This window comes from Engraulis encrasicolus, chromosome 19 (assembly GCF_034702125.1).
Source record: "Engraulis encrasicolus isolate BLACKSEA-1 chromosome 19, IST_EnEncr_1.0, whole genome shotgun sequence".
NCBI classification, from domain to species: Eukaryota; Metazoa; Chordata; class Actinopteri; order Clupeiformes; family Engraulidae; genus Engraulis; species Engraulis encrasicolus.
The window spans coordinates 45269770-45282269 of NC_085875.1; the positions used below are offsets into that span (position 1 = coordinate 45269770).

Sequence of the window (12500 nt, forward strand, 5' to 3'; positions counted from 1 at the left end):
TAATGCAATCACATCTCATTCGCCACGTGTCACATGACACCGCCGCGATGTACAGTACCTTCCCACCATATCAGCTTAGAAGCTCCATGCACATGTGCTGCAATGCCAAATAAAACACTTGAGTAATTTCTGGTCCTGATTCAATACACTATTGGAGGCGGAGGGGGCGGGGGGCTTGAGGTGGCACATGACACTAATGCGTAGTGCCATGATTGGGCTTACATGCCCATGGGGACCCAGGATCGAGTCCCGCCTGGGTCATTTCCCACCCCGAACCACACATACAGTCTTTGCTTGCTGTCTTCCTGTTATGATCATCACTGGTCTATCCACAATAAAGGCAAAAAAAGCACATACCATACCAATTTTTTTTTATTTGATACAATTTGCCTCAGTGAGCTGTCAAAGGCATACAACCAGGAAAGAGTACAAAAAAATGACAAGACTCACCTTTGTGTTCATGTATGAATGAAGATACATACTGTACATCACGAAACCCTTCTCAAACTTGCTGTCAGGAGTTGTGGATCGCAATAGGCACAGTTGATAGACATCGTTGATATTTACACCTTTGCAAGCTCGCTGAGGCACCTTGTATTGAACAATAGCATTTTTGACAGCTCTGGACTGGAAATAATTCAATCACGTTATTATTTGCCATCACAAGGAATGTGCACAGCCTACTGCAGCATCAAGCCACTGTTTATTTACCCTGGCTGTGATGTCATCAAAGTGCGACGGACGCAAGGCTAACTTACAGCTCTCGATCTCCAGGGTGCAGTTCTGTTCGTCCAGTGGATATCTGCGCAGATCCATCATACAGGCGGCCGTGGTGGTGATCCTGTTAGAGGGAATGAAGGAAACAGAGAGAGGTAGATTCCCGTCAGCAAACGCCCCATCATGCGGTAATCACATTCATCTTCGGTGCGCTCCCAATCGACACAAGCAGTAACCAATCGACAGAGCATTAGCCAGCACTTAGCTAATAACACAACAAATTAGCACTAGTACAATTTAATTACCCATCGATTGATTAACAATTACCCCGCTCGTCTGATAGATCACAGGAGCGGTGATCGGGGTTGAAATAGGCGCCGCTTATCGCGAAGGCCACTGATCAAATGGCTATTGGCTTCAAATGCACACAGGATAGCTGACATTGGTGAGACACATGCACACGCACACACTAACAAACTTACACATACATTCTCTCTCTCACACACACACACACAGGTATGCACACGCACACACACACACACACACACACACACACACACACACACACACACACACACACACACACACACACACACACACACACACACACACACACACACACACACACACACACAAACACACACACACACACAAACCACACTGACTACACTGAGTTATACACGGCCCATCCCAAGATATTTCCAGATCATGTGACAGTTGACCCAGGACTGATCATCAGCACCATGCAGAGAAGCTCTCTCTCTCTCTTTCTCTCTCTTTCTCTCTCTTTCTCTCTCTCTCTCTCTCTGTCTCTCTCTCTCTCTCTCTCTGTCTCTCTTTCCTTCTCTCACATACACGCGCGCACACAAGCACACACATGCGCGCGCACACACACACACATGCGCACGCACACGCACGCAAACACACACACACACACACACACACACACACACACACACACACACACACACACACACACACACACACACACACACACACACACACACACACACACACACACACACACACAAACACACACAAACACACACACACACACATTCACTGTCAAAGCCTGAGAATCTGGAACCAATCTTCTTTTGCTTCTATAGAAGGATGGAGAAGGACGGAGGAGGTTGGAGGCAGGGCTTTATGGGTGGAGGAAGGACTTAGAGAGAGAGAGAGAGAGAGAGAGAGAGAGAGAGAGAGAGAGAGAGAGAGAGGAGCGAGAACGAGAGAGAGGAGGGAAGAAAGAAAAAAAAGTCGCAGTTCATAGTTCTCCTCTCCTCCTCTTTGCTATCCTGCTCTATTCAATCCCTAAATCCCCACTCTCACTTTCTTCCAAATCTCTCTCTCTCTCTCTCTCTCTCTCTCTCTCTCTCTCTCTCTCTCTCTCTCTCTCTCTCTCCCTCTTTCTCGCCACTGTAATTGCCTCGCCACAGCCAAAGTCATGGCTGCTCTTCTCTCTGCAATGCTTCATGCAGGATCTTAATTACCAGCTAGCTTAATTAAGATGGAGTTGGAAACGCACACGTACCATACATGCACACAGACATGCATGTACAGACATCTAGTATATGCATGGAAACAGTATGATGGGGACATACTGCACCAACACCATAGATGCCTACTTGCATACTTAAACACTAATATACCGTATGTAAACCCACATTCAAATAAACATGCATGCATGTACACACACACACATACAAAAAATACATAGGCCTACATACACACGCATATGCACACACACAACACCCACACCCACACCCACACCCACACCCACACACACACAGTATTCTGCCCAGTGGCACTGCCACGAAGGTCTCCTCGGTGTCCAATTTTCAGACTGAGTTATGAGTTTACTCTCTCCTCCCAATGACTCTTTCACCCCTTCTCATTTTCACACACACACACACACACACACACACACACACACACACACACACACACACACACACACACACACACACACACACACACACACACACACACACTCACACACACACACACACACACACACACACACACACACACACACACACACACACACACACACACACACACACACACACACACACACACCTAATAGACAATCACAAAAATACAAGTACACATACAAAAAGATGCCTATACCTACAGTACACACACCCTCAAAGTCCTTTGGGATTAAAACAGTATCTCCACTCTGAGATACTACTGCACTCTTATTGTAGCAATAATATTAGTCTTAATGTTGGTATGTGTCCACTTGTGTCCAATATGTTTGTTCTGTCTTGCGATGTCTCTAACGTTGTGTCCTTACTGGAAGTGACAGACTAGCATAGCATTAGCTCGCCAAATAGCGGTTGGTTACTGTCTATATTACAGCTTCTCGTGCTTGTATTTACTGTACATTTCCTTTGCCCCAAATTTGAACTATATCACATACAATATTTGGCTTGACATGAAGAGCAGAACCGAAAGTCACGTTTCCTCTGTTATGGAAGTAACATAGCGGCCTTTAAGTGCGCACAGTGTCCATTGGTCACGCACTGCATTTTTGACCGTTATCAGTGCAGCGTACGGGTACTTTCAGTGCGCTGAATCTTCCGCATGAGTACCCCACGTACTGAAACATAGTGCCCGAAATGCAGAATTGCACCATATGAGACACTGTCAAACAGAACACTAACAAAGGGAGACACAGACATAGGCAAAGTTTTCATTCCCTTTAAATGTATAGCAGTTGCTGTCAATTCAGTGACAGGTAGATACTCGAAAGGATTTGCAACTCATCACATCATATCTCATCGCACAAAACACAGCATGTACTGTATGTATGTCATCACAAGCATGGACACATATCATAGTCAATAGATTCAAACTCTCTCTCTCTCTCTCTCTCTCTCTCTCTCTCTCTCTCTCTCTCTCTCTCTCTCTCTCTCTCTCTCACACACACACACACACGTACACAAAAACACACACACACGTACACAAAAACACACACACACACACACACACACACACACACACACACACACACACACACACACACACACACACACACACACACGTATGGACAATATTTACGCATTATCATTTTTTCTATTCTATGCACCCTCATATTATTGACACTGAATATACATACAGTGTACATTGAATATACAGTCATACATTTTATTCATGGACATTATATTCATACATTATATCTATGGAAAACAAAAGGTAGGGGAGCGGAAAGAGAGAGAGAGAGAGAGAGAGAGAGAGAGAGAGAGAGAGAGAGAGAGAGAGAGAGAGAGAGAGAGAGAGAGAGAGAGAGAGAGAGATGATGCATAGAGAGCTCTCACCCTCTCCTTGAATATTTAATGCAGGTGTTCAGTGCAAGATGCGACAAATAGCCTGAGAATATAAACATGCAAACTCTCTCTATCACACACACAGCCCTAAACAACATGCAAAACATGCACACAGAAACACACACAGACACACACACACAGACACAGACACAGACACACACACACACACACACACACACACACACACACACACACACAGACACACACACACGGACACAGACACAGACACAGACACACACACACACAGACAAACTCCTACAGTGCTCCAAGACACGATAAACATGCAAGCTCACACCTTTGCCTTTTCTTCAACACTCATAGGCACTACAATATGCAATGCATCACGGAGGCTTTACGTCCAGATGTGCCAACAAGAACTTATGTGCACATGAAGTAGTCTTAGTGTGTGTGTGTGCGTGTGTGTGTGTGTGCATGACTGTAAAATAGGCTGGATGTGTGTGTGTGTGTGTGTGTGTGTGTGTGTGTGTGTGTGTGTGTGTGTGTGTGTGTGTGTGTGTGTGTGTGTGTGTGTGTGTGTGTGTGTGTGTGTGTGTGTGTGTGTTGCCCTCCAGGACTTGTTTTTCAGATGAAAGATGAGTTTGTGTCTTTCTGTTCCACTTAGAATAGTTCCATGAAAATGAAAACTAGTTCAGTCACTCACTACGCAGTACCACAAACACATGAGCCCACGCGCACGCACACGCACACGCACACGCACAGATATGTGTACAGATGTGTGCATGAGTTTGCACACACACGCGCACACACACAGTGCAGTCACAGAATGTACAGATGCATATTGTAAAACACAGCAGGATGAAGTTTTATTTTCAGGCCCTATACGCTGCATTACCACTGCACTATACAATTAATATTTCATCACACAAAAAATCACTCAGTCACACACACACACACGGTCACACAAACAGCTTTCATATGGAAATATGGAGGCAGGGATGCCAACGCTCTCAGGAGAATGACACGTCAAATCGGCTGCCAAAAAGCCTGGCCGAACAAAGCAGGCCAACACGGACACACACGCAGCGCGCAGCGAGAGCAAGTGCAAGTGCAGGAGAAATCGAGAGAGAGAGAGAGAGAGAGAGAGAGAGAGAGAGAGAGAGAGAGAGAGAGAGAGAGAGAGAGAGAGAGGCAGAGAGAGAGACATGGTGATAAGTGAGGGAGAGTGAAAAAGAGCACTGAGTAAGAGTGTGTGAGAGACAGAGAAATACAGAGATAGAGAGGGGACAAGTGATAGAGGGAGCGAGCTATAAAGGGCCGAATCAACGTGTGTGTGTGTGTGTGTGTGTGAGAGAGAGAGAGAGAGAGAGAGTGAGAATGAGAGAGAGAGACAGAGAGAGAGGAAGAGCAAGAGGAAGATAGAGGAGGAAAGGTAGAGGTCAGTGAATAAGAGTGAGTGAGTGTGAGTGTGTGTGTACACGCGTCCGTCCACACTTGTGTGCGTGTGTGCGTGTGTGCATGAGTGCCTGCGATGCGAGGAACTGAAACAGAGGGACAGAAACAGGGGATGAAAACGGCCGAATGAGAGAGTGAGTGCGCTACCTTGGGAGTCTAGATTAGGGGTCAGTATCCCCCAGATATGTAAAGCGCCCTGCCTGCCTGCCTGCCTGCCTGCCTGTCTGTCTGCCTGCCTGCCTGCCTGCCTGCCTGGCCTGTACTGGCAGCTAAAGAGGGGACAGGAGACAGATGCACCCTGCAGCTCCTCTCTGCTCTCCCTCCCCTCTGACACCGCTAGAGGAGGGTGCCACTGCCTGTTGGGCTGCCCCCTGCCCCCCTTGCACCCGGGTGAGGCACAAGGGCAATTTAATTCTGTGTGCTGCTGTACTGTAGTGTGTTGTAGTGTGGCTGTGTTGGAATGACAAAAATGGGACTTTCACTGTCGCTGGCATCCCAACGAACTTAAACACAATATTAACAGTCTTAAAGTGTTTAGAATTGAACAAGTAAAAAAAAAAACGTATTGGCTTTTTTTTACAACGAGAGGCATACTGGATCTTTACTTTGAAAAGTTTTAAAAGTGGATTAAATGAAGTGTGTTTAAATGTGATGTTATGACTTTACTCATGTGGACTGACTACAATGATGCATTTTTAAGTCATGTAATGTATGGACCCTGATGCTGTGTCTTACTTCCTATCCTTTCTTATGTGTACAGTATATGTAAATAGTATTCACATTCATGTTGTAATTATTGGGAGGGACTTCCTATTGGGTGTACCATGATGCACTTGTTTATTTAAGAAGTCTTTTCACTTGTGGTATGGTTACTCTGCTGAAGGCTTAAGTGCCGAAACGTCAGCACCAAAGAAAAAAGAAAAAAGTGGTGAACTGTGAAGAAGCAGTGTCGCGCTCTTCCTTGTGTGAACTGAAGACTGCAGTACCCTGAAAAGCTGCCCCTGCTGAAAAAGAAACCTTCGAGGTGTGCGGGCTCTCACAAAAACTTCATCGCATCTGCTCCCGCCAGATCACTCGAGGCGATCCATGCAGCAGGCACATTTGTTGACAAGATATTTTGGCCTCGGTCATTTTCGGCATCTTGGCGTCTTCTCTTAACAAATGCTACGGATTCAGATGTTCACACTGAAGACTTTTCTTTAAACTATCTGGAGTTGAACTTGTTTTTTCTTATGCTTCAGATATATAAACATTTTGTCTTTTTCCTGTTTCAATGGTATAGCTTCTGTCGAAACATGCCAGGTAAAAGATAAAACTTACACATGTCTGTATAATAAAACCTTTACTATAATAGTTGGACATAATGAACGTCATACATCAATATAGAATTGAGTGCTCCTCCACAAACTAAGTCCAGCGGGCACAAAACTGTCCAGCAGACACAAAAAGTCCAATAAGCTCAGTGTGTTCTGATGCATAAAAAAGCTAACACCAGAAATATGAGAATAATAAAAAAAATCCTGAAATATGAGAATAGGTAAAGGCTGAAACCTGAGTATCCGTAAAAATCTTGAAATCGGAGAATAGCTATAAAAAATCCTGAAATCTGAGAAAAGCGAAAAGAATAAAAAGAAAACATGGCACCTGGGAGCGCTGCCTGACTTCCGAATGTTTTTGTGGACGAACCATTATGTCATTCTTCATCCAGTTTGCCTCAAGCAACCACAGTCACAGTCGAGAACAGACTCACTTCTATAGAGAATAGAATATTAAAAATCCAGATCAGGTTTTTCTGCACCATCTTTGAATTTTCCTGTGCTGTGCCGAGTTGCTGTGCAGAGTTGTGCTGCTCCTATTCTTTGCTGTATCACTGCTGCACTAAGTGTTGCTTCTCTGTGATCTTTGATGCTACATTGAGCATTGAGCTGTGTTACAGTATGCTGTATTAGCTGTGCTACATCGGGCTGTGGTGTGCTATGCTGTGCTATGCTGCACTGCCCCGTGCTCTCCTGCGCTCTGCTACGGTAAACACTGCATCGTGGAGTGTGCTGTGCTCTTCTCTCTGCTGTTGATTTTTGGCCCTTATGGCGAAGACAGCTCTGGCTCCGGCTCGCTGGCGCATCTCACACCTGAGTCACGTTCGCTGAGGTTCCCTCGGAGGGCTGCAGATGGCCTGGATGTCCTTATTGTCTCTGCGACGTCCATCTGCTGCGCCCTGTTAGGAGCCGGAGAGGAGCGGAGCGAAGGAGCGAAGCACACAGTCTCAGATGGCTCTGTGTGAACACCACCCCCACTCCCACACCACCACCCCACCCCCGCCGAGTCCCCAAAATGTCATGGAAATCTGGCCACAATCTGCATCCACGAGCTGCTGGACTTTTATATATATTTCGCTTCATGTGTTTTCTTGGATGCACCACCATTATGTCATCCGGCTTTGTGTCATCATCATCCCCGGCCGCGCGTCTTGCTTGCTAAATCGTTGCATCAGTACCAGAAAAACACAGTTGGTCGGTGCTCTTTGGTAACCCAGACAACTGCCTTCACATGTACTGTACCTACATTACATTACATTACTACACTAGGGAATCCAGTGACAATCCAGTGCAACCAGCGTAGGACTAGACATTAGTAAAAAGGAAAGAAATCTGGTGCCACAGGGATGTGTAGTTAGTTATTTCTTATTAATTTCCAGTGCATTAGACTAACGTTTCAACAAAACGTCTCCATCAGAGTCCTTGAGTCCTTCCCTGGCATTACATTTCCTCTGGGATGGCAAACTATGACACTAGCCACTTCTTCATCGGCCTATGTAGGAATACTACATATTGCTATGTCTCATTGCTGTACTGGTTAGCTTTTTCCTTCTAATAGTTTCTTATATTCTGCATATTTCTTGGCACTACGTAGTATTTATTTTATTATATTTTGTAAATGGCCTACAGTACAAACATGTCTGCACTGAAAAGTGAGAAACTGTTAATCTCATCATAGATCTCAATTCTACTTTGTGCTCTTCTACTCTATTCTATTCTGTTATATATAATAATTTATTCAGGTCAGTGATTCTGTTCTATTCAGTTTTACTCCGTTCTATTCTATTCTATTCTATTCTATTCTATTCTATTCTATTCTATTCTATTCTATTGTATTGCACCCTCCCATAGAGAGTTCAGTTCTTTATGTGGACAGTAACTCCGGATATCTTTTGGAGCGCTAGGCAGCTTCTGCTGGCAGTGGGGGTGGCAGCTAACCTGAGAGCAGGCCAGCATCCTTTATATGGCTCTGTGCTCCGTCCAATCAGTTTGTGGGGTGGGTGGTTTACACACACACACACACACATATGCACGCTCTTTCTCTCTCCCTCATACAAACACTCACTTACAAACACCCCCCCACACACACACACACACACCATTTCTTGACCTTAACGTCTGACAAAATCTGTTTATGAGCCCTATTTAATTGTCCAACTAGCAATGTGTTTAAAGATAGGGAAAAATACTCCCAAGTGGTCACATATCTGATGTGTGATGATGGTGGAGATGGAGATGGTCATGGCCAACCCCAAGTCTCAGTGGTGAACTCCCCCAGGATGGCACGGTCCCTTGGGCCTGTTCTCAGCTCTCTCCCTCAGGCCTTTGACTTTGTGTTGGCCCGTTAGCCATCTGACTCTGAATCCACCCCCTACTGTAGAAGCCACCTATTTTTTATGCAAAGCGTTTTTATGCAAAGTGTTTGGGTCTGTTGGACCCATTTTTTTTTTAGCTTGACAGAAATTCTTTCAAATTTTTTAGAGATTTACTGGCCTTGGCCTTGGCATTTTCTGTGAGGATCTGGAAAAATATTAGACTTAGAGTACTGACCCCAGGGCCAGTTCTAGTTAATTTGGTGTCCTAGGCAAGCACATAGAAATTGACAATTGTAAACATTGTGCAGTACATCTGATCAAGCACAGCTGATCTATTACCTACGTATATATTTTTATTTATACTGTGCCCATGCCCAGTGCCCATGAATAATCATTGTTAATGTACATTTGTAAAGTTTAATGCTTGACGTTGTAATTCTGTGGGACCTTTTAGCCGTTACTCGCGCCCCGAAGACATTTGGTGCCTTGTCTGCTGCCCGTATGCCTAACACCGGCCCTGACTGACCCTGCTTCAGCCCCTCAGGACACCGCCTCTGCAGTGATACACAGGGCAACACTCTGAGCGTTGTTGCTGGGCAACTGGGCTTCTAATTTCCAGAAGAGATGATTGTGATTTCTGTTCATAGACTGTATTCATTGCCCAATACCAGTCATAACGTGCATGATGGTGGCATGTTCTGCAGTAACATTGCTCGTTACATGTATGTATCATCATCATTGGCAGTGAAGATATTCATTCATCCAGGCCATATTATTCAAAGAATTTGGTTGTAAGCTACTGGATTGTTTCTTGGGGCTTGAAAGACTACGTATGTGTTCTTTACACAAGGAGATTAAAGGTGCACTGTGTAAGACTGTGGCGAGAGTAGGTTTTGAAACTGTGCTGTCTATTGCCAAACTTGATCCTTGAGTCCTTTGATCCTTGAGTTCTCTGAGGCATTGCTAATGAAGTAGTAGTGCCTCTCTATAACCATCATTAGGTCCTTGTCTTTGCACTGGTCCTCTGGGAGACTGCATCATCTGTGGTCACTTTGACACTCCATTTTCCACTAGGAAACTGACTTTCCATTGGCCCTTTAGGTCTTAGCCTGACACTCCATTGCCCTTTGGTTTTGGCATTAGGTCTTTGTCTGTCTCTCAGTTGGCCCCTTGGAAACTGCCTCTCTATCAGTCCCTATGCAACTGTTTCTCTATTGCCTCCTTAGGTCTTAGCTTGTCTCTGCTGCTGCCCTTTAGATCTTAGCCTGACTTTCTATTGGCCCTTCAGGTCTTAGCCTGACACTCCATTGACCCTTTAGGTCTTAGCCTGACACTCCATTGGCCTCTGGGAAACTGTCTCTTCACTGGCCCCTGAGGTCTTGGCCTGCCTCCTCAATGCCTCCATTCTGTCTGTGCTGCTGCCAGGGCCAGAGTCCAGTCGGAACAAGCCCCTGGAGCCTCAGACAGACCGACCAGACCAGACTGGAGCAGACCAGTCCAGCTGAGATCAGGAGACGTCTTCACTTTTGGCAGGGAGGAGCCCGATTGGCCAAGCATGGGGCACACTATGGAGAAGATGATAGACATCTCCTTCAACCAAGAGACATTTCTGATGTCGGCGCATTGGTTTGTGTGTGTGTGTGTGTGTGTGTGTGTGTGTGTGTGTGTGTGTGTGTGTGTGTGTGTGTGTGTGTGTGTGTGTGTGTGTGTGTGTGTGTGTGTGTGTGTGTGTGTGTGTGTGTGTGGGACCGTATTAACACGCAGGCTAGATATGGCTGCAGCCTGGGGGGCCACACCTGACAGGGGGGCCCCCGTCTGGCCGTCTGTAAAGTTTTAGATGTTGTTAATACTCTTCTCCACAGTTGGCAGACATACACTATTATCCCTCATTCCTGGCTTAGAAATTATGCAGAATTATGATGCTGTCAATATAATTTCGTGGCAGGATTCGCCCTCTGCGGGGGCCTACAGCAAACTGGGGCCTAGGATACCTTGGCCATCTTAATATCGCCCTGTGTGTGTACATGTCCGTGTGTGTGTTTCTCTGTCTCTCTCTGTCTCTCTGTCTCTCTTTATCTTTGTGTGTGTGTGTGTGTGTGTGTGTGTGTGTGTGTGTGTGTGTGTGTGTGTGTGTGTGTGTGTGTGTGTGTGTGTGTGTGTGTGTGTGTGTGTGTGTGTGTGTGTGTGTGTGTGTGTGTGTGTGTGTGTGTGTGTGTGCGTGAGCGTAACAGCATCCAAGTTTCCCCACTTAGTTAGTGGGGATCATTCAGTTCCGACAGGACACAAATAGGAAAGCGATGAGAGATGAGAGCAGTCACCGGCCAGGGCCGTGTGCTGAAGAACTTTCTGGAACAGGGAGCAAGCAGCCATTTTAGGGCTATGATTTGGTGTAGCGGCAGACAGCCTCTGGAAGCGTGGGAAAGGAAAAAGGAGAAGAAACCAGAGGGGAGTGTAATCAGGCAGAGACACACTGGCACAGAGCAAGAGAGCATGAGAGAGAGAAAGAGAGAGAGAAAGAGAGAGAGAGAGAGAGAGAGAGAGAGAGAGAGAGAGAGAGAGAGAGAGAGAGAGATTGAAAGAGAGAAAAGGAAAAGAAAGAAAAAGAGTGAGGGATTAAAAGAGAGAAGAGAGAGAGAGAGAGAGAGAGAGAGAGAGAGAGAGAGAGAGAGAGAGAGAGAGAGAGATAGAGAGAGAGAGAAGGAAAGACAATACAGAGGGAGTCAGAGGCAGAGAGATAGAGAGAGAAAGACAAAGAGGGATGGAGGGATGGAGGGATGGAGGGAAGGCTGTAGCCCGGTGCAGTCGGGGTGGGGGTGGTGTGGGGGGTGCTCTGCTCTGCTCTGGCAGTATAAGTTATGGAGGCAGCGAGCCCTGGCTATATAAACCATGGCAGCACCTCCGTGGCCCAGGAGGCAGTCAGCCAGAGTCAACAGGGGTGGCCTGCTCTCTCTCTCTCTCTCTCTCTCTCTCTCTCTCTCTCTCTCTCTCTCTCTCTCTCTCTCTCTCTCTCTCTGTCTGTTTTTCTCTCTTTCTCTCTCGCCTCTGCATCCGTCCCCAGGAGCAGACACCCAGCCAGGAAACTAGGGTTACATATCCATCCCCAGCAGGGCCATTTTAACACCAATGGCCTTTAGGTAGCGTGACTGTGGATGGTTTTACCTTTAGCTCCAAGGCCCATGTGTTCCTAGCCTGGCCCTGACCATCCCATAATACTACCAATTCATTTCGTATTCATGGTCTGGAGGTTGTTTGATCTGACGTGATTGCAGGAAGCGGGAAGTTTGCACTCAGTTCTGATTGGACATTGATAACTACAAAATGATAATAATAATAATTAAAATAATAACAATAATGATGTCTCCACTAAAGCACACTCTCATAGCCAATTAACATTTCTAATGTTT

At 45.9% G+C, this 12500-nt stretch overlaps 1 protein-coding gene across 1 annotated transcript in view; it reads right to left on the reverse strand.

Moving 5' to 3' along the window:
• gabrb1 (gamma-aminobutyric acid type A receptor subunit beta1) overlaps positions 1-12500 on the reverse strand; it is a 94521-nt gene that overhangs the window by 19465 nt on the left and 62556 nt on the right. Inside the window, exon 5 of the mRNA XM_063224244.1 lies at positions 759-841. Within this exon, the coding sequence (XP_063080314.1) occupies positions 759-841 (83 nt within the window). The remainder of the gene's footprint in view (positions 1-758; positions 842-12500) is intronic.